Source organism: Ciconia boyciana, chromosome 33 (assembly GCF_034638445.1).
Source record: "Ciconia boyciana chromosome 33, ASM3463844v1, whole genome shotgun sequence".
Lineage (NCBI taxonomy): Eukaryota > Metazoa > Chordata > Aves > Ciconiiformes > Ciconiidae > Ciconia > Ciconia boyciana.
Window position 1 is genome coordinate 754,076 of NC_132966.1, and position 20,507 is coordinate 774,582.

The 20,507-nt window shown below is 62.4% G+C and overlaps 1 protein-coding gene across 1 annotated transcript; it reads right to left on the minus strand.

Moving 5' to 3' along the window:
* Positions 1–282: 282 nt before the first annotated feature.
* On the minus strand, positions 283–20,173 carry SIPA1L3 (signal induced proliferation associated 1 like 3). The gene is given in 24 exon segments (XM_072848907.1): positions 283–474; positions 622–745; positions 1,749–1,845; positions 1,988–2,134; positions 2,231–2,423; positions 2,533–2,695; positions 2,834–2,938; positions 2,940–3,008; positions 3,128–3,549; positions 3,761–3,870; positions 3,984–4,111; positions 4,219–4,368; positions 4,543–4,788; positions 5,375–5,649; positions 5,914–6,490; positions 8,676–8,833; positions 8,967–9,070; positions 9,147–9,321; positions 9,414–9,602; positions 9,848–9,978; positions 10,257–11,807; positions 17,273–17,350; positions 19,327–19,364; positions 19,980–20,173. Coding segments are annotated over 21 exon segments (5,067 nt in total). The 5' UTR covers positions 11,611–11,807; positions 17,273–17,350; positions 19,327–19,364; positions 19,980–20,173; the 3' UTR covers positions 283–324.
* Positions 20,174–20,507: the final 334 nt, after the last annotated feature.

A 20,507-nucleotide genomic window follows, 5' to 3' on the forward strand; every position in this document is an offset into this window, starting at 1 on the left:
CTGAGGAGGGGTGGCCGTGTCCCCAAGGGGGTGGCACTGTCCCCAAGGGGGGTGTCACTGTCCCCAAGGGGGGATGGCCGCATCTCCGGGGGGGGAGCCATGTCCCCAGGGGGTGGCACTGTCTCTGAGGAGGGGTGGCCGTGTCCCCAAGGGGGGTGGCCGTGTCCCCAAGGGGGGGGTGTCACTGTCCCCGGGGTGGGATGGCCGCATCTCCAGGGGGGGAGCCATATCCCCAGGGGGTAGCACTGTCTCTGAGGAGGGGTGGCCGTGTCCCCTGGGGGTGTCACTGTCCCCGGGGGTGTCACTGTCCCCGGGGGGGGGGTCTCACAGCTCCTCCTTCTCGACGGCGCCGGAGAAGATGCGGGCGAAGCGGCGGAGCTGCCGGGCGGCCGAGTGCGACTCCTGCTGCAGGCGCCGGTTGTTCTGCCGCAGCGTGGCCACCTCCGCCTGCAGCACCACCTTGTCCTGCTTCTCCTGGGGGCCACCGGGAAAAAAAAACCACAAACACACAAGGGGGGGGGACACGCGGGTGGTGACACCCCGAAGGCGGCGTGGGCGAAGGGGGGGGGACACGCGACACACGGGTGGCCCGCAAAGCCCCCGTCCCCCCCCGGTTTTTACCTTCTGGAGGTCGCTGTGGAGCTGCTTCAGCATGGCCTCCAGCTGGGACACCTTCCCCGGCAGGTCCAGGGCGGGGGGCTGGCTGGCGGGGGACAGAGGGACGCTGGCGGGGGACAGAGGGACGCTGGCGGGGGGGGCCCCCCCACGAGGGCCAGGTCCAGAGCCCAGGAAGGGAGGGGAGGGGAGCCCGGGGGGCCCCACCAGCCCCAGAGCCCCAGGAGGGGTCCCCGGGGTGCCCCACCAGCCCCATAGCAGAGGAGGGGAGGGGACCCTGGGATGCCCCATGGGCCCCATGGCTGAGGAGACGGGACCCCAGGGTGCCCCACCAGCCCCATAGCCAAAGAGAGGATAAGACCCTGGGGTGCCCCACCAGCCCCAGAGCCCCAGGAGGGGTCCCCGGGGTGCCCCACCAGCCCCACAGCAGAGGAGGGGAGGGGTCCCCGGGGTGCCCCCCCAGCCCCATAGCAGAGGAGGGGAGCCCGGGGTGCCCCACAGGCGAGGAGGGGACCCCGGGGTGCCCCACCGGCCCCATAGTGGAGGAGGGGAGGGGACCCTGGGGTGCCCCATGGGCCCCATGGCTGAGGAGACGGGACCCCGGGGTGCCCCACCAGCTCCGTAGCCGAGGAGGGGAGCCCGGGGTGCCCCACAGGCGAGGAGGGGAGCCCGGGGTGCCCCACCAGCCCCATGGCTGAGGAGAGGGGACCCCAGGGTGCCCCACCAGCCCCATAGCCTACGAGGAGATGGGACCTTGGGGTGCCCCACCAGCCCCATAGCAGAGGAGGGGAGGGGACCCCAGGGTGCCCCACCAGCCCCATAGCCAAAGAGGGGATAAGACCCTGGGGTGCCCCACCAGCCCCAGAGCCCCAGTAGGGGTCCCCAGGGTGCCCCACCAGCCCCACAGCGGAGGAGGGGAGGGGTCCCCGGGGTGCCCCACCAGCCCCATAAGCTGAGGAGGGGAGCCCGGGGTGCCCCACAGGTGGGGAGGGGACCCCGGGGTGCCCCACCAGCCCCATAGCCAAGGAGATGGGACCCCGGGGTGCCCCACCAGCCCCATAGCGGAGGAGGGGAGGGGTCCCCAGGGTGCCGCGCATGTCGTCCCCCATCCCCCCCCCTTTCCGCCCCCCTACCTGAGGGGGGGAGCCCCCCGCGCCGCCGGCTGCCTCTCGGGGGGGTCGGGGCTCAGCGCCGAGTCGGCGAGGGAGAAGAGGGAGACGGCTCTCTGCACTGCGAAGGCAGCCGCCGCCTCAGCACCCACCGCCCCCCCACCCCCAAAATAAAAAAAAAAGGGGTGCGGGTGACACCCAAGGGTGCCCCCCCCTTTTTTTTTTTGGGGGGGGGACGACACACGACGACGACGCAGCCCTACCTTCGTAGGCTTTGGCGGCGTTGACCAGGCTGGACCACTCCAGCCCGGCTGCTGTATCCGGTAGCGGCATCATCCCGGGATCGATGCGGCGCAGGGGGGGTTTATCCCGCGCCTCGGCCAGGGACAGCTCGGAAGCGGAGATGGCGGCTGCGGTGACGGAGTCGGCATCAGGGCGAACGACTCCCCCCCCCCCCAAAATAACCACAACCCCCCCCCGCACCCCGACTTCCCTTTTGGACTCACATTTCTTCTCGGCGAGGCTGCCGTTGGCGGCGGGGGGGTGCTGCCGGCGGCCGGGCAGGGTGCTGGAGGGGTAGACGCCGGCAAAGAGGACGTCGGTGTCTAAGGACGCCGCGCCGGCGGCGTAACCGGCGTCCCGGCGCCCGCCGCAGAGGCTCTCATCCGACAGCGTCCGCTGGAGACCCTTCTGGGGTGACTGAAGGAGGGAGGGGGGGGGGCAAAAAAGAAAAAAAGCGGGGTGACCCCCTCGCCCGCAGCCCGAGACCCCCGCTCCGCGGTGAGACGGCGGTTGGATCGCGGCTCACCGCGTCTCTTTCCGGCTCCGGTGCCGCGCTGTCCATGATGATGAGCTTCTTGAGATCGTCCTCGATGGTGGATTTGTAGCTCTTGCGGGGGGAGCGCAGATCCCGCAACGACGCCCGCAACCGCGGTTGCCCAAAAACGTTCTTGGTGTTCGCGTCCACCTGCCTGGCGCGAGGGACGGCGGTCACCAAAAACCCTCCGGGTGCTTTTTAGGAGGGGGGGGGGGTCCCAGATTGCCGGCAAAGCCATAAAATCCCCCCCTTGGGAAGGGGGACGCACACTTTGGCCCCCCCCGGCGCTTACTTTTTGGGGTCCGGGGGCTCGTCGGCGCGTTTCCAGCCCGCGGCGTGTTTATTCCTGACCGTTTGCTTGGAGAAGAAAGATTTGGGGACGGAAGCGGAGAGTTGGGGAGCGTGGGGGGCCGGGGGCTTCGCTCGAGGGGGTTTTGTAGCCGGGGTAGCCCAACCGCGAGTTCGAGCTGCCGGAGGGAGGAGATAAGCGAGGTTCACCGCGAGGCTCACCCCAAAAAAGCTGGGGTGCTCCGGGGGGACGCGGCACCTTTCCGGCGTGGGGGGCGGGGGGGGGCGAGCGGCTCACCCGGGCTGTTTGAAGGGGTCGGGGCTGCTTCCGGGGGTCCCCGAAGGCGCCGGGGTCCCTGCCTTGTGCCGGTAGCTTTTACCCTGGCTGCCGGTGCCGACGGTGGGGGACGGTTCCCTCTTTTTGTCGCCGGGACGGACGCCGTCATCCGGCAAAACGGCGTAGGACGTCGGCGAGGCTTTGGGGACTTTGTCCCTTTGCGGTACCGGGCGGGGGGGCTTGGGACCGGCCCCCCCGGTGGGGCCGCAGGCGTAAAGCGCGGTGTCGATGCCGCTGTCGCTGGAACCGCCTTTGGCGAAGGGATCCGCTTCGGTTTCGTGGGGATCGGCAACGTCGAACCAACGTTCGTCGCTCTGGCTGCCGCTGGAGGCGTTGCTGGAGAGCGTGTTGCTGCTGGAGTGGCTCGAGTATTGCGCGTCACCCTGCCGGGATAGCCACAACCACCGCCCCGTCGCCCGTCACCCCGGCGTCTGGGCTTCCCCGAAACCAGGGAGGGGGGGGGGGAAATTCCTACGAGCCGCCCCGGTTGCTCCCCCCCACCCCCACCCCCCAAATCTCCCGTCGGGGATTCCGGGCTCGTTCGCGACGAGCTTCCGAGCCCGGTCGGGGATGCCGCAGCGAGGAGCGGCTCACCTTGGAGTGCCGGTTGGGAGAGTCCTTGCCCGTCGGCTCCTGCCTGCCGGATCGCTTGCCCCCGCCGCTCCCCGGCAACCTGGACTGCGCCGGCACGTGCCACAACGGCTCTGCAACGAGTTCCCCCACCCGCCGGCGTCACCGGAGAGGCCGCCCCAAAGGTCCCTCCATCGGGGCGGTGACGACGGGGCGTCCCCCGGGGGCTCTGCCCACCCTCCCGTACCCGGTTTGTGCCGCTCCATGGTGCTCTCATGGCTACTGAGCCCTCCGGATGAGGAGTCACCGCTGGAGGGGCCGTCGTGGCCGGCATGCGGCTCGAAGGGCAACGGCGGCCGCTGCGAGGCCACGTACCTGCGAAGGGAAAGGGGGGACGGGGTCGAGCTCCCACCCCAAAACACCAAAACACGCCGAGGTTTCGCCTTAATTCGCACCCTTGGGACCCCGCAGCGCTCACCCACCTCTCCGGGGAGGGTTTATAGCGGGCGTAGGCCGTCCCGGCGCTGCCCGGCGCGGAGAAGCTACCAGACGGCTGCCGGTACGGTTGCGTCCTCTCCGCTCCCGCCGGCGAGGAGGAGGTGGGATGGGGGGTTTCGGGAAAGCTGACCGGCCTGGCTCCGCGGATACGCGGGGGGAGAAGCGGGGAAATAAAGGGGTTTTCCCGGCGCCGCTGGAGCGGGCAAGACCGAGGAGTGCCGGCCAACAGCCGGATTCGCGCGGAGCAGCCGCTCCCTGCCGCAAGCTCGCCCGCTGTCCTCGTCCCCATCCCCGTCGCGGTATCTCACCTCTTGCCGTGCAGCGGTTGCGGCTCCCGGTAAGGCACGGCGGGCTGCTTGGCCGATCGGCTGCCGATGGCTTGCCCGAGGGGCAGCGGCTCGGCCCATTTACTCGCCGGGGTCGCGTTGTGCGAGGCCGGCCCGCTCCATTGCCAGCCGGCGTTGCTCCGGTACGGCGGGCGGTAGCCGGATGGCAAACTCTCCGCTTCTCCCTTCGGCTCCGCGCTGCTCATCTCCAAGGATTCGGCCCAGCCCCTGCGAAGCCGGCAGCGCTCGGCGCTCACGGCACGACGCCGGCGGTGCTCACGGCACGACGCTGGCGGCGCTCACGGCATGCGAAGCCAAAACCATCCCGGGCAAAGCAACGCCGTCATCCTCCCTCCCCGCCCCCGGCTATTTAATTACTATTTAATGATTAATTAATCATATCGGTGGGTTCGTCTCACCGCCCGGCACGCGGATGTCACCGACTCGGCAAAGCGGGACGCCCCGACCTAAAAACACCTGCCAAAATGCACCGGGAAGGGGGTCTGCAGCCGGCTTTCCCCGGCGAAGGCTCTGAACCCTGCCAGCGGGCCGGGGCGGTGTATTAAGCACCAGAAAGGGGATATTCCCCAAAGCCTGGCGGTTTTGCCGGTCGTTAATTGGCTTTAATTAAGCTTTGCCAACCCGCGTCGGGGACGGGAAGGTCCCCGTGGGTGACGCCGGCTCCGTGCCCGCCAACCCCGGCTCCTTGGGGGGGGGGGGGGGTTTGGGAGAAAAGCCGGGTTTGGAGGGGGGGTGACGGTGACGATGACGACGGTGGCTCCCCCGTCCCCTCCCTTCCCCGCGGTGCCGCTACCTGCGAGGGGCTCCGTCCTCGTGGGGCGGGATGATGACGACCTTGACGGTGACGGAGGTCCGGAGGAGGTCGATCATCTGATCGTGGCTTAGCGTCACCACCGCCACCTTGCAGATCTCCACCAACCGGCTGCCTTGCCGTAGCCCGGCTTGCCAAGCGAAACCGTAATCCTCCACCTCGGCCACCGTCCCGTCGTATTTCACGTGGAAGCCCAGTTGACCCAGCCCGTTCCTCCTCAAGGTCATGTCCACCGTCTCGCAGCCGTCCGTCATCACCTACGGCCGGGGGAAAACGATGGGCGGGCGGCGGGGAGGCGGCTCCGAGCCCCTCAAATCCTTCTCCCGCCGCCGTCCCCTTCCCCGATGATGCCCGCCACCCCCCTTTCCCCACAGCCCAGCTCTCCTCCGCGTTGCAAAACACCCCGAGTACCTCCTCTGAGTTTAAGTAGGACCTACAGAAACCACCGGGGATGGCGGCAGTGGCGGGGTGTGAAGGTTTTTTGTTTTTTTTTTTTTAATTTTATTTTTTTGCAGGGTCACCTTCAGCCTCTGCACGATCTCCTTGATGTCCTCGGGGCCGCCCTCGGCCGCCCGGATGAAGATGTGATCTCCTCGGCCGTAGAAGATCTTGACGGTGGAAGCGTCGGCGGTCCAGCCGATGACGTCGCCGCAGAAGCAGTTGAAGACCACCTCCTTGGCGCCGAGGTCGAGCAGGACGACGAATTCGTTCGAAATACCCAAAGCGCAAGCGATTTCCGCTCCCCGGGAGAAATCCTGAGCGGAGACGCGCCAGGCAATGGCTCCCGCGCTGTGTTGTTCGGCTCCTGCCCGGGCTTTCGTCTTCTCCTTCTTCTTGGAAGCCAGCGAGATGAGGTTGAACTTGCCGGCGGAATCGATGGGCGTGTTGGTGACGCAGTTTTCGGCCAGATCCTTCAGGTATTCCTGCCGGGTACGGGTGGCCATGGTGTGAAATTTGTCCGATTTGTGAGCGGCGTTCTCCGCGTTGATCACCTTGGCCAGCAAGAAATCTCGGAAGACGTCGGATTTCCGGAAGGTGACGCCGCTGGGGATGGGGGGACCGAAGGGGGGGACGTCTTTGGACCTGGTGACGGCCACGCTTGGGAGATGGAAGGGGGAAAGAGGTCAGGGTCGCTCGGTGTCGACAGAATCGTTCGGGTTGGAAAAGATCTTTAAGATCGAGTCCAACCGCAAAGCTGCGACTAAGCCCCGTCCCCGAGCGCCGCGTCCAGGCGTCTTTTAGATCCCCCCGGGGACGGGGGACGGGGACGGTGACTCCACCGCTTCCCCGGGCAGCCCGTTCCGGTGCTCGACACCCCTTTGGGGGAAGGAATCCTTCCCCGCGTCCAGCCTAAACCTCCCCCGGCGCGGTTCCCTCGGCCGCTCCTCGCGGCGAGGAGGAGGACGAGGACCCTTCGCCACCTCCGTTGCCGCTCTCTGGCCGCGCTCCGGCACCTCGGGCTCCAGAAAGACCCAAAACCGGGGGCCCGAAGCCCCACCTCGGGGCCCAAAACCGCCCGCGGCGTCTTCGAGGGGACGATCCCCGCCCTGGCCCTGCCGGCCACGCTCTCCCCGATACAAGCCAGGCTGCCGTTGGCCGCCTCGGCCGCGCCGCCGGCTCATCTTCAGCCGGACCTTTTCCGGCCGCGGCGCTGCCGGGCGTTGTCGCGACTCAAACGCGGGAGCCCTCGTGGAATCGCCTCGGCCCGTCGATCCGGCCCGTCGGGATCCCGCTGGAGAGCCTTCCCCCCCCTCGAGCGGATCGCCGCTCCCGCCCGACTCGGCGTCCTCGCCGAGCTGAGGGCGCTCTCGATCCCTTCCTCCCGATTTTTGATAACGATATCAATCGGAACCGGCCCCGATATATTCCGTTTCCCCGCGGAAAGGGATCCGGGGGATCAGCAGCTTGACGGGAGCCAGCGGCGAGGGCAAACGGCGTCCCCGGGGACATCAAAGCCAGCGGAACCAGCCGGTTCTTCGCCGTGATGGCTCGGGGGAGGCTCGGCCTGGACACAAGGCCGCGTTTCTGTGCCTGGAACGGGCTCCCTGCAGAGGCGGTCGATGCCCCCAGCCCGGGGGGGTTTGAGAGGCTTTCGGACAAGGCCCTGAACAACCCGCCGTGACTTTTGGGCAGCCCCGAAGCGGTTCAGGCAGTTGGACGAGATGATCGGCGTAGGGCCCTTCTAGCCAAAATAGGCTCTTCCGTTCCCCCTTCCTCTTCCGTTCCCCCTTCCCCTTCCGTTCCCCCTTCCCCTTCTGTTTCCCAGTCCCCCTTTCCCCCTTCCCCTTCTGTTTCCCAGTCCCCCTTTCCCCCTTCCCCAGTCCCAGTCCCCCTTTCCCCCTTCCGTTCCCCAGTCCCCCTTTCCCCCTTCCCCCCTTCTCCTTCCCCTTCTATTTCCCAGTCCCATTCCCCTTCCCATTCCCTAGTCCCCCTTTCCCCTTCCATTCCCCTTCCCCTTCTATTTCCCAGTCCCATTCCCCTTCCATTCCCCAGTCCCCAGTTCTATTCCCAGTCCCCTTCCCCTTCCATTCCCCATTCCCAGTCCCCTTCCCCCTTCTCCTCCCCCTTCCCCTTCCTCTTCTATTTCCCAGTCCCATTCCCCAGTCCCCCTTCCATTTTTCCCCAGTCCTCTTCCTATTCCCCTTTCCCCCTTCCCCATTCCTCTTTCCAATCCTCCTTCCCCTTCTATTTCCCAGTCCCAGTCCCCCTTCCCATTCCCCAGTCCTCCATTTCCCCTTCCCCTTCCCCCGTTCTCTTCCCATTCCCCACTCCCAGTCCCCCTTTCCTCCTCCCCTTCTATCTCCCAGTCCCATTCCCCTTCCTATTCCCAGTCCCCCTTCCCAATTCCCAGTCCCCTTTCCCCTTCTACTTCCCAGTCCCAGTCCTGTTCCCCTTCCATTCCCCAGTCCCCCTTTCCCTTCCATTCCCCTTCCCCTTCTATTTCCCAGTCCCCTTCCCCACTCCCATTCCCCTTTCCCTCTTTCCCAGTCCCCTTTCCTCTTTCCCAGTCCCCCTTTCCCTCTTTCCCAGTCCCCCTTTCCCCCTTTCCCAGTCCCCCTTTCCCCCTTCCCCAACCCCGAGCCCTGGGGCACCCCACTTCTGTCCTCCCACCAACAGGCTTTAACTCCCTTCGCCCCACTCCGACGCCCCGGCCGCTTGAAAGAGCCTGGACCAGGGGAGAAACCCCAAAACCCCCCGTGCCACCCCCGGCCAGGCAACCCCCTCCCCCCACCTCGGCTACCGCCGCACCCCGAATCCGGAACCCCTCGGCCCCGGGGCTCACCTATAACAGACGTTGTCGGTGCAGGGGTTGTGGGCTCGGACGATGATGAAGACGTGCTGGAAGTGGGAACGGATATTTTGGGGGGTGAAGGGCAAAGCTCCGGGCTCTTGGAAGATGATGGTGACGATGTCGTTGCCTATGTGCCTCTTCCTCAGCAGCTAGAAGCGATAACGCGAAGGATGGGCAAGTTCCGGAAGGACAGACGGTCCCCGAACCACCGAAGGAGACGGGAGAACCCCCAAATCTGCATCGTGGCGGGGTTTAAGGGGTACCCCCGGAGCAGGGGGTTACCTGCTGCCGGTTGTTGGGGGTGTAAGGGAGCATGGTGGAGACGTGGAACATGATTTCGTAGTCCTGGTACGTGGTGTAGAGGGAGTGGGTGCCGGTGGAGTCGGCTGCGGGGAGGGGAAAGCAGGCGGTCAGGTAGGTGGGGGAACCCCCCCCGCGCGTCCCCTACGCCCCTACACTCACTCTTCGTGTCCAGCTGAGCCGCGTACTTGCTGAAGGCTTTCAGGCAAACCTTCTCCCCCAAAAGGGAGAGAAACTCCTCAAAAGGGGGTCCCGCCTCCTCGTTGTTGTACATCTCCTCCTCCGAGCTCTGCCCAGCTTTGCAGTAGAGGATCCCCACCTTGTGCCGCCGGCAGAGCTGCGGGGAGCATCGGTGGGGGGCGGTCAGCCACGGCCGCCGATGCGTCCCTGGCCCCCCGGCCCCGTCTCGTCCCCCCCCAGGCCGCTCACCCCTTGCTCGTCCAGCTTGAGGAGCTGCTCGGTGACTTTGGGCGTGCTGGCGGCGAGGCGCAGGCAGTGGATGTTGAGCTCCGGGATGACGTATTCCAGGGCGTCCTTCAACGGGAGCCCCCGCACCGTCCCGTGCTTGGTGGCCGTGGGGGTGGCATCCTCCAGGATGGAGCCCCGCAGGGTGACAAGCTGGAGGAGGGGGGGGGACACCCGGAAAAAATAGGGGGAGAGGGAGGGTGAAGCACCCCACAACCCGGGGACACCCGGAAAAAATAGGGGGAGAGGGAGGGTGAAGCACCCCACAACCCGACGGGAAGGGAGATCCTTGGCCAGGCCCGGCACAACGGACCCACGGGCACCGTTTCCCATTCCCAGTCCTGCTTTCTGAACTGGTTTTCACTGGTTTTCACCCCCCCAACGCCACCGCGACGTACCTCGCTGGTGCGGAAGATGATCCGGTACTGGTACTGGGGCCCGTGGTCCTTGTGGTCCTCCAGCTTCTCCCGTTTGATGCTGACGGCCACCGGGCCCAGCTTCTCGTCCACCCCGAAATAATTTGAGTGTTCTGCCGGGAAAAATAGGGATGGAGGCGGCACGGGGTGGGGGGGGGACAGGGAAGAGCCGGGGCGGGGGAGGCGTCACCGCGTCCTTTCCTACCAACCCAGCCCCGGGACGGGGAGAGGGACGGAGCCGGGCGTCCCCCGCTTCGCAGGAAGGATTTGGGGGGCTTTAAGAAAACATGTCGTGCCCCCCCTCCAACCCCGGCCGCGAGGGGCGGCGTCGGCATCGGGGTGAGCCCGCAAACCCCCCCGAAATCCCGTCTCCTCGCCCCGAAATCTCTACCTTTGCCATGGAAATGGTCCCGGTAATAGCGAGCGCCGAGGTCCACATGCTCGACGCTGTAGTGTTTGAGTCGGTTGGGGTTTCTCTGCAGCTCCTTGGGGACTTCCAGCACCGAGACGCCGGCGTTGGTGGGACGGCCGTCGAGGGTGGGCTCCGGGAAACCCCCCTCGGCCGGCGGCACCGCCGGGGAACCCGCCGAGGCTTTGGAGAAGCTGACGTTGCGCTCGCCGGTGCCGCCGATCTCGTTGCGGAAATGGGGGCAGCTGAGGAGGAGCTCGTTGCTGGTGTTATCCCCCACGTCGTGTTCCAAATTCTCCTTACAGTTGAGGTCCTCGGTACTGGCAAACGCCGGATCTGAACCTCCCAACCCTCCGGCACGAACCGTGGCGGCCGAAGCTGCCGAAGCGCCCGTGGTGGTGTTTCGTCGTTGGGCTACCACAGCTCGGTTGACGGCCACGGCGTTGAGGTCGAAGAGCATGCTCTGCACGTCGTAGTGGGCGAAGCTCTTCTGGCACACCCAGGCCTTGCCCGGCTCCGGCGCCCGCGGCTCCTCCGGTTCTCCCTCGTTTCGGCCGCTCCGGAGCTTCTTGAAGATGGATTCGCCTCCGGCATCGCCTTTGGGACACCTCCTGCGGGGTTTCTCCTTGGATTGCGCCGCCGGCTCGTCCCGGGGCCCGTTCCTACCCTCCGTCTTGATGCCGGGATACGATCCCGGAGGAAAACCGGTTTCCCCGAGGCGTTCTGGCGTCACGGCCCGCCGATCCGGCTTCTTGGTCCGAAATTCGTTGAGCATATCGAAGAAACTCTGCTCCGAGATGCCCTGCACGTCGATGGAGGAGGTGCTGCCGTACTCGCGGAAAAGCCCGGTGCTCCCCCCCAGCTTGGTCCCCCGCGGTTCCGCCGGCTCTTCCGGGTCGCACTCGCTCAACGTCACCTCGCTGCTGCTCCGGTGCCGCAGCGGTGCCAAGCCCCTCGCCGGGCAACGGGGCCACCCCTCCTGAAATTCCACGTCCTTGGATCGCCGCCGCGCCAGGCGGTGAAGGGCTTTGAAGCCCGAAACGCCGGTGAGGGGCTGCTGCCCACCGGCAAAACCCCGGCAGCAAGCGACGTCCCGGCTGCCCGCTGCCTCCCGGCACGGGCTGGTGCCGGCGGGGGGGTCCTTGGTGGCGTCTCTCTTGGGGGGCCAGTCGGCAATGCGGGCGCGCACCCCCATTTTGGGCACGGCCGGCGTGGCGGGGGACAAGCGAGGGGGTTCGCCCCCCACCGTCGGCACGCTGCCATTTTGCGCCCAAAAAGCCGGCGGGCAACCCTCGGCATCGGCGCCGTCGTGCCGCGGGGGGCGGTGGGAGCTCATGGTCCGGTGACGGAGCCGAAGCGAGGCAGGGGGACGGGGCCGCTCATTGCCGCTGCCACGCCGGGACGGCTTCGATCGTCGCCGTCCGGTTGCCGGCGAGCGAAACTCCGCGACGGCCGGCTTCGCCGCGCTGCTGCCGCATGGTTGTCCTCGGCGTCGGCGCTCACGTCGGGCGCTGCCGCGTCTCCTGGGCCATCCTGCAGCAGAGAGCAGAGGGTTAAGCGTGGCAAGCGGGGAAAACGCCGGGGGATTATTTTTTTTTGGGGGGGGGGGCTCTGCAGGAACTGGTTTTGCTCAGAATTACGGACTGGTTTGGGTGGGAAGGGACCACGAATGGTCCATCCGGTCCCACCGCGCTGGGCGACCTCTTCCAGCGTCTCAAGGTAAACCATTTCCCCTTCCTTCTAGCCCAAATCTCTCCTCTTTTTGAGTTTCAAACCGTTCCTCCTCGTCCTCTCCCTGCCGAAAAGCTCGTCCCACCACGAGGTGGGACCACGAGGCCACCACGAGGTCTCCCCAGAACCTTCTCCAGGTTGGCCAAGCCCAACTCTCCCAGCCTGTTCTCGCAGCAGAGGGGTTCCAGCCCTCTGGTCATCTCTGTGGCTTCCTCCGGACCGGGTCCAACAGGTCCTTCTTGTCCCGAGGACCCTTGGACGCAGCGCTCCAGCTGGGATCTCACCATCTTCTCCCCTCCATCCGCTGCGGTCCAGGATCCGCTCGGCTTTCTGGGCTTTTCATCCACCAAGACCTTCTCCATTCTCCATCCCTTCACCCTCCAGCTTGTACGGATACCGACCCCGCTGCAGGACCTCGTGAGGTCCACACGGACCCGCGCTTCTCCAGGTCCCTCTGGACGGCATCTCGTCCCTCGGGCGTCGTCAACCGCGCCGCCCGGCGTCATCTTCCCTTGACCGTTGATGATGCTCCATCGCGGAAGGTTGGTCAGGCAGGACTTGCCCTTGGTGAAGCCACGCTGCGCTGTCTCGAATCACCTCCCTGTCCTCCACGTGCTGAGCTTCTAGGAGGATCTTCTCATGATCTTCCCAGGCACAGAGCCGAGTTCCTTTCCACGCTTTGTAAAAACGGGCGCCGTGTTTCCCCGTCTCCGGGGACTTCACCGGGACTTTCATGGAAGAGCGGCTTGGCAACTCCATCAGCCATTTCCCTCAGGACTCTGGGACGCATCTCCTCAGGTCCCACGGACGTCGAATAGATATCTCAGTTGGAAGGGATCTACACGATCATCTGGTCCAACTGCCTGACCACGAGTTAAGGGCGTTGTCCGATGCTCCGATCTATCCAGATCCCTCCGCAAGGCCTCTTGTCCCTCAAGAGAGTCACTGGCACCTGCCGGGGGGGGATCGCCAGCAAACTTGCTCACGGTGCCTCCAACTCCTGCCTCCAGATGGTTGATCAATACGTTGAGCCCTGAGGAGCGCCGCCGGTGCCCGCTCGCCAGCCAGATGTGCCCCATAAGTCTGTTGAGGTTCCTCAGGTCGTCTTGAAATAGGCAGACTTAGATCCGTTAAGGTTCCTCAGGTCATCTTGAAATAGGCAGACAGACCTGTTGAGGTTCCTCAGGCGGTCTTGAAATATGTAAACTTAGATCTGTTGAGGTTCCTCAGGTCGTCTTGAAATAGGTAGACTCAGATCTGTTGAGGTCCCTCAGGTCATCTTGAAATAGGTAGACTTAGATCTGCTGAGGTTCCTTGGGAGGTCTTGAAACACGCAGACAGATGTGTTGAGGTTCCTCAGGTCGTCTTGCATCTTGAAAGACGCAGACTTAGATTTGCTGAGGTTCCTCATATCGTCTTAAAATACGCAGACTCAGATCTGTTGAGGTTCCTCAGGAGGTCTTGAAATACGCAGACTTAGATCAGTTAAGGTTCCTCAGGTCATCTTGAAATACGCAGACAGATCTGTTGAGGTTCCTCGGGTCATCTTGAAATTACGCAGACTTAGATCTGCTGAGGTTCCTCAGGCGGCCTTGAAATACGTAGACTTTATCTGTTGAGGTTCCTCAGATAAAGACGACCTCAGGCGGTCTTCAAATATGTAAACTTAGATCTCTTGAGGTTCCTCAGGCGGTTTTCAAACATGTAAGCTTAGATCTTATCTAAGCTCTTATCTAAGCTCTATCTTATCTAAGATCTGTTGAGGTTCCTCAGATCATCTTGAAATATGTACACTTAGATCTGCTGAGGTTCCTTGGGAGGTCTTGAAACACGCAGACAGATGTGTTGAGGTTCCTCAGGTTGCCTTGAGTCTTGAAACACGCAGACTCAGATCTGTTGAGGTTCCTCAGGCGGTCCTGAACCCGATCTTCTCCTACACTGCGAGGGATTTTGCTCCTTGAGGTCCGTCCGCTCGAGAGGTGCGGGCACAGAGATTGCCAGAAAAGTTCTGGAGTCCCTCAGCCTCCTCCTGGTCCGTTCTTCCCAGGTCCCCTGCTCTGGTTTCTCCACCGGCATCTTGCGAAGCCGGAGCCCCGAGGCCGAGCGAGGCAGCTCACCCCCGGCGCGTTGGGGACGGACAGCCGGACGGACAACCGTTAATCTGTCTGCGTTTGGCATTAACCTACCCCGGCACAGCGGCCGAGCCTCCTCTCCTGTCCGGCGCTCGCCTAATCCCCGCTAATTACGCCGCAAGCCGGCTAAGATCGCATCTGTTGGGAGGGGATGTTAAATCAATACCCGAAAGCCTTAATTAAACGCAGCCTAACGAGCGGGCAGCAGGTACGAAGGCGGATCTTCTCGGAGGAGCGTCCCCGGCTGGCGATGCGGGGTCTCACCGGCAATAATTTGCCTCCATCCCTGGGGAAGGAGCTTGACCAGCCCTCGGGCAAAGCCGGGCGGGCGAAATCGGGGGCTCCCCATGGAGGTTCGATGGCTTTTTGGGGTATAACGCCCGGTTTTGGGGTTGCGGCATCGACCTCCCCTTCCCCGGCTCCTCTGAGGTTTGCAAGACACACGCGCTTCCTTTTATCCCAAAAATAAAAACCCAAGGAAAAACTCTTTTTCCAAAGAAAACTCCTCTTCCCACGGCGGCGCTGGTTATCGCGGGGAGGCGGCACCCCAAAACCTCCCTTTTTATTCACTGAATCTGGGGAGGAACAACTCAAAATCAGCTCAAATTCTCCCCAAAACATCAAGGGAAACTCCACCCCTCGCCAGGCAGGAGCGGGGCGTGAGGAGGAAGAGGAGGATGATGTTTGTCCAGTTCCTCCTCAACCCATCCTGATTTGGGGAAGGGGTCGGAGATTAAATCCCACCCGGATCCGGAGCCGCCAGGCATAAAAAAAAAATAATAATCCTCAGAACAGATTTCAAAATCCCTGCGTTTTCTGGAAAATTGAAAATTTCTGGCAATTTCCCGGAAATTTGAGGGTTTGGGATTAATCTCGCAAACCGCGGCATCACCCGCCGTCGTCGCGACGGCAGCTAGGAATAAATCCCCTCTTTCTGCCCCAAAAAACCAGCTCCCGACGCTCCTCCGGCGGCAAACCCGATTCGCACGCCCCGAGACGCCGCGACACCCCGGATTTTTTTTTATTCCTAGGAAAAACAACAACAAACCCAAACCCCACGGTTTTAATCACCTTCTTGAAATAATCTCGCTTAATCTCTCGCCAACAGCCGCCGAGAGGAAGAGGGAAGATGATGAAGCACCGGGAGCTCCGGAACCGCGTCCCCGTTCGTACCCACGAGGATACAGGATTCCCGGGATGCTCTTCCCAAAAAAAAAAAACCCCAAAAAAAGGGATTCAGGAGCATAAACCCGTGGCCGGGGACGATGGATCCCCCCTTCCCGCGGTCGTACGGCCCCATCCGGGGGGATTTGGGGGGGTCTCCCTTCCTCAGGCTGCGAAAAAATACATCGCGCCCAGCTCCTTACGGCTTCGGAGCTACTTTTTAGGGGAAAAAATAGCGGTTTAACATCTCACGAGGTTTTTCGTGGCGTCTATTCCCCGGTTATTTCCGCGGCAGCACGGTTTTTTGGGGAGACACCCCCCCACTTTTTCCCCGGGATCTCCCCCCACACCGGCATTTCCAGCATCCCATATGGAATTTCTCCGTCGCCGGAGCACCGCAACCCAAATTAACGACGCCGTTATCCGCCCGGCCGGGCTCGTGCTCCGGCAGGAATCGATCCACGAGGGAATTTCATCCTATTTCTTAGCGTAAAATCTGGGGAAAGCCCCCCCCCAGCCCCATTCCGCTCCCCCCACAAAGCCTCTACACACCGAGGGAAAGCGGAACGAGCCTGAAAAATTAATTACGGGGCATTAATTTTTTATTTTAGCCGGCACCGGGCAGAGCCGGCTCCCCGAATCCTTCTAAGGAGCCCCGGCACGGGGATAAGGGATGATCCAGGAGCTTCGTCGTGCCCCACAGATATAATTTGGGGTAATAAATCGGGAAAAAGGCTTAAACAGCAACCCCTGGATCAATCCCGCTCTCCCAGCGGAACCTAAAATTGGGATTTTTGAGCTCAAACCTGCTGCTCCGGAGCTGCAATTTGCACAAGCAAGACCCAGCCCTTCGCAGCTAACAAGGAAGGGGGGGGGGGTGAAGGGAGAGAGGTTTTAATTATTAACCACGAGCTTTTGATAAATTAAGCGAGGGGTTTTAACTCTTCTGTAGCCGAGGCTCATCTCCGTGAGCCAGAGGAGAAATCCCGACCCTGCCTATTTCCGACGCAAAATAAAAAAAGATTTAACGCCCCGCGCGAGCCTTTCTACCTCCTGCTTGACCCCAAAGGAGATCGAAATCACCCCCAAAATTTAATTTTGGGTTTAATTTAAATTTGGGCTCCTCTCCTCCTCGGCACGGGGTCGCTGCTTCCCACCACGCTTCCCAGAGAATTAAAAAAACCCCCAATCATCCCGGGACTTTTTTTGGGATGAAACAGCCCCAAAAGACGCTGCGGGAGCTGGGGGGGGGGGGGTTTAGGGGTCACCCCGGCTTTTCCAAGCTAAACCCAGCTCCGAGGACGAGCCAAGACTAAAACCAAGCGATGGCCAAGGTGGAGAAGAAATTAGTCAAAGCAATTAAGCGATGAGGTTGGCAACTTTGCGCTTAATTAGGAGGCGGTTAAAACCAAATAATCCCCATTACCGGGCAATGAGAACGCCATTAATTTTCACAGCGCAAAAGGGAAAGGGGGGGGAAAAAAAAAAAGGGGGATAAAACCCGAACCGGGACCTCGTGGAGGAGCCGATCCATCTCCCCAGGCTTTATCTGATGGAGACGGCTTAATTACCGCTAATCAAACGCAAGGTTTTTTCAGCACTGCCATAAATACGGACAAATTCCTACTTGCCTGGGCTTCAGGGCTGGGCCAACAAGGAGATTTCTTGGCTATCTCGTTCCGGAATGACAGCGCCCGAGGATGGAGTTGGCCAAAACACCGGGATATTTCAAGAAACGATTGTCCGGAACAAGGGAGCTCGTTAGACGCGGCCCCGCCCCGTGAAATCCCCCTGGATTTGGCCCCTTCGCTGGGTGAAATCTATTTTTTTTTTTTTTAATGCTACGTCTCGTTGTAAAAACACGTCGGGCGAGCTGTAATCCTCGCCCGGAGGGGACGACTGTTTCTGCTCGGCTCGGCCTCCGACTGTTGGAACAGCCGCGATGAAGAGGAGGGGCGCGAAGCTTCTTACCGAGGGGGGGGGGGGGAAACGGGACGGGGCGGGGAAGGCTCCGACGGCGTTCCCGGCGTCCGAATTTGAGGAAGAACTCTGGATTAAAAGGCAAAAGAAAGAAAGAAAGGGTTTAAAGTTTCACCTAGGGAAGGGTTGGGTTCACGTGGGCGCGATCGACCTGCGGCGCTTCCCGGAGGACGGAACGCCGTTACAAAGGGGGGGGTCCCACCTCAACCGTCGCCCCGTTATCGGTATTTCCCAGGGATTTGGGATTTCTGCTTTCCACAAAAAAAAAAAAAGCTCCGAGGAGCTTAAAAAAGGCGGAAAAAAAGAACGAAGAGACGATTCGGAAGCTGGGGAAAGGGTAGGGAGAGAGGAAGGGGCCATCGCGCCGCTGCGCGAGGTTGTAAATGAGATTAAGTTGTTAAAAAAGCCTGAAAAAAAAAAAAATCGACCCCAAAAAAAGCAAACGCCAACGGATTCAAGCAGCGGGCAAAGCGAGCCGAGCCGCTCGCCCGAGCGGCAAGCACCGACCTGCAGGAGCCAGGCGGGGAAAGCGCAGCCAAATCCACGCCGGGCTCGTGTCCCCACCACGCCCCCCCAAAAAAAACAACAAAACCAACTAAAAACCCATCTTTTCCCCCCAAAAAAGCCAAGCAGCACCAGAGCCGGGGAGCGGCGGCTTCGTTAGCGGCTAAAATGAAGGCAAATTGGTGAAATCGGTGAGGGGAGGGGCAGGCGAAGGCGGGGGGACCCCCCCAAATCCCTAACTAAAGCGAAAAGGCGGCGGCGAGGACGTCGGTCTCGAGCGCGGCCCGTCAGCGTATCCTCATTAGCAGCGCCTCGTTAGCAAACAGCCTCCGCTCGGCCTCGCAAATAGGTCAGGATGAGGCAAGTTTTGACGAGGGGGATTTAATTAAAAAGAAAATAATCACAATCATAATAATACTAAAAAAAACCAACCAAACGACGCCTTCGATAACCCGCGGGAAGGTTTCGCGGGAGATTTTTGGGGTGTTTTTTTTTTTTTAAGGAAAACGAGGAACGGGTACCGGGACTGCAGCGCCGAAATCACGGCCGGGAAATTCGGGGTGTTCACCCCCTCCCTAAACGCTGCCCCAGGCTCATTTGCATAATATCCTCGTCCTTTCCCTGCGTTTAATTGCCGCCCCGACCTTGGCAGGAGGAGACTTCGCAACGCTCGGGGAGGGGTTTTCTTTTTTATTGTTATTATTTATTATTATTTCCCCGACGGAGCCGGGCAAAGATGAAGCTCCTTGCCGACGTGGCACCTGCGCAGGTTCTTCCCCCTCCCCTGCCCTTCCCCGTCCCAAAATCTTGCAAAATAAACCCTTTTTTTTTTTTTTAATACTAAACGAGGAAAAATAAATCCCACCTTTCGGGATCTGCGTCTCTCTTCCCCCCCCCCCCCCTTCCCAGCTCAAACAAATCCTGTTTATCCTGGGGACAAAGGGAATAAATCCAGCGGCGGTTTCGCTTCGGCACGCTCGGGTTTGGGGTGGGGGGAGCGCTCAGGATAACCCTGGCTGGTTTTTGGGGGGGGTTGTGGGGTTTTTGGGGGGGGCTGTGGGTGTTTTGGGGGGGGCTGTGGGTTTTTCTGGGGGTTTTCTGGTTGTCCCCCCCTTTAAAAAAAAATAATTCCAGGGGAATTTCTTTTTAAAGGGGAATTTGGGGAGCCAGAACTTAAGTTTAATCTTAATAAAGGCTTGAATTTATAATTAGCTGTAACTACCCGGTAGGAAACACCGTGGCCCCCCCCCCCACCCCCAAAATACAACCCCAGGGTCCCCCCCCCTCGCTGCCAGCACCATTGCGCAGCCAAGCCAGACCTGTGGCGTACCCAAAACCCCAGGGTTTTACCTCAAAAAGAGGGCAACTTGCCTTCTCCAAGTTTTGCTCCCTGAGAAGGCAGCTCTGGAAAACACTGGGGGGGTGGGTGGGGGTGGGTGTCTTTGAGCCCCCCCCCGAGCTTTCAGAGCCCTTTTGCACCCCCAAAATCTCCGGTTTTCTCCCCAAAATTTGCAGTAAGGGGGGGGGTTTAAAGGAGCTACCTGCCGAGAGCGCCGCCGCCCGAGCTCCCCGTCGAGCGCTGAGGGAGAAAATTAAAAAGAAAATCAATAAAAGGGAGAAAATGAAAAAGATCAATAAAAGGGAGGGAAATGGGGGGAAAAACGGGGCGGGGGGTCGTTAATGCTTGGCACCATGGGGGTCCCCCCGTCAGCTGCCGGGGGGTTTTTTGACTTATCAGTTCAAAGTGTCATCTGTGTGTATGTCCCCCCCTCAATTAGGTTGGGGGTGCTGGGGGGGGCCTTAATAGGGTGCCCCCTCCCTCATTATCTGCCCCCCCCCCCCCAAGTCAGGGATTTCACTGCTAGAGGGGGGGACCCCCTTCAGAGCACTGCTGTCCCCCCCAAACCCTCCGTGTCCCCCCCAAACCCTCCACAGGGCACAGAAACTGCATCCCCACCCCCAAAAAAGGGCGGGAAGGGGGAGGACACCCCTTTCCTCAGCTTTTCCCTCAGGGCCCCCCCCCAAAGGCCTCCATAGGGCCCCCAAGTGCACCAGGCCCCCCCCCACCAAGAAGGCCCAGGCCTCCCCCCCCCACCCCGACCCCCAGCCCCCCCCCCCCGACCGCGGGAGCCGCTGGGAGTTGTAGTCCCGTGTCCCCCCCCTCCCCTCACTCCCACCAGGCCGCAGGCGGTACCCGAGGACTACAACTCCCGGCAGCGGCGGCCACCGCCCGCGGGGAGAAGGAAGCGAGGGGAGCCGGAGGTTGCCGGGGACCCTCGGGCCGCTCAGCCAGGCCCAAGGCCCAGGCCCAAGCCCAGGCCCAAGGCCCGGGCCCGCCCCGACAGGAGCGCGGCGGCGGCGGCAGCAGCACCCCCCTTTCCCCGTCCGTCTCCCCCGACCCTCCGGGGGAGACTGAGGCGGCGCGGGGAGGGCGGGGGGTCTCTCACCCGGCGGCGCGAGGGCACGGGCCAATCGGGGGGCGGCGAAGCGGCGCGAGGGCAGCCCGCCGCCGGCGCGCGCGCGGCGGTCGTGAGGGAGGGCGGGGCGGGGAGCGCACGCCGCGGGGGCGGAGCCTTGAGGGCGGGGCGGGGTCGTCCTCCCCGCCGCCAGAGGGCGCTGCCGCCTGGCTGAGGGGGCGGGGGGTTGGGGGGGTCTTAAAGGGGCAGCGCCCCTGTTGTGGTGAGAGGCGTGGTCTTAAAGGGGCGTGGCACCCCCAAATTGG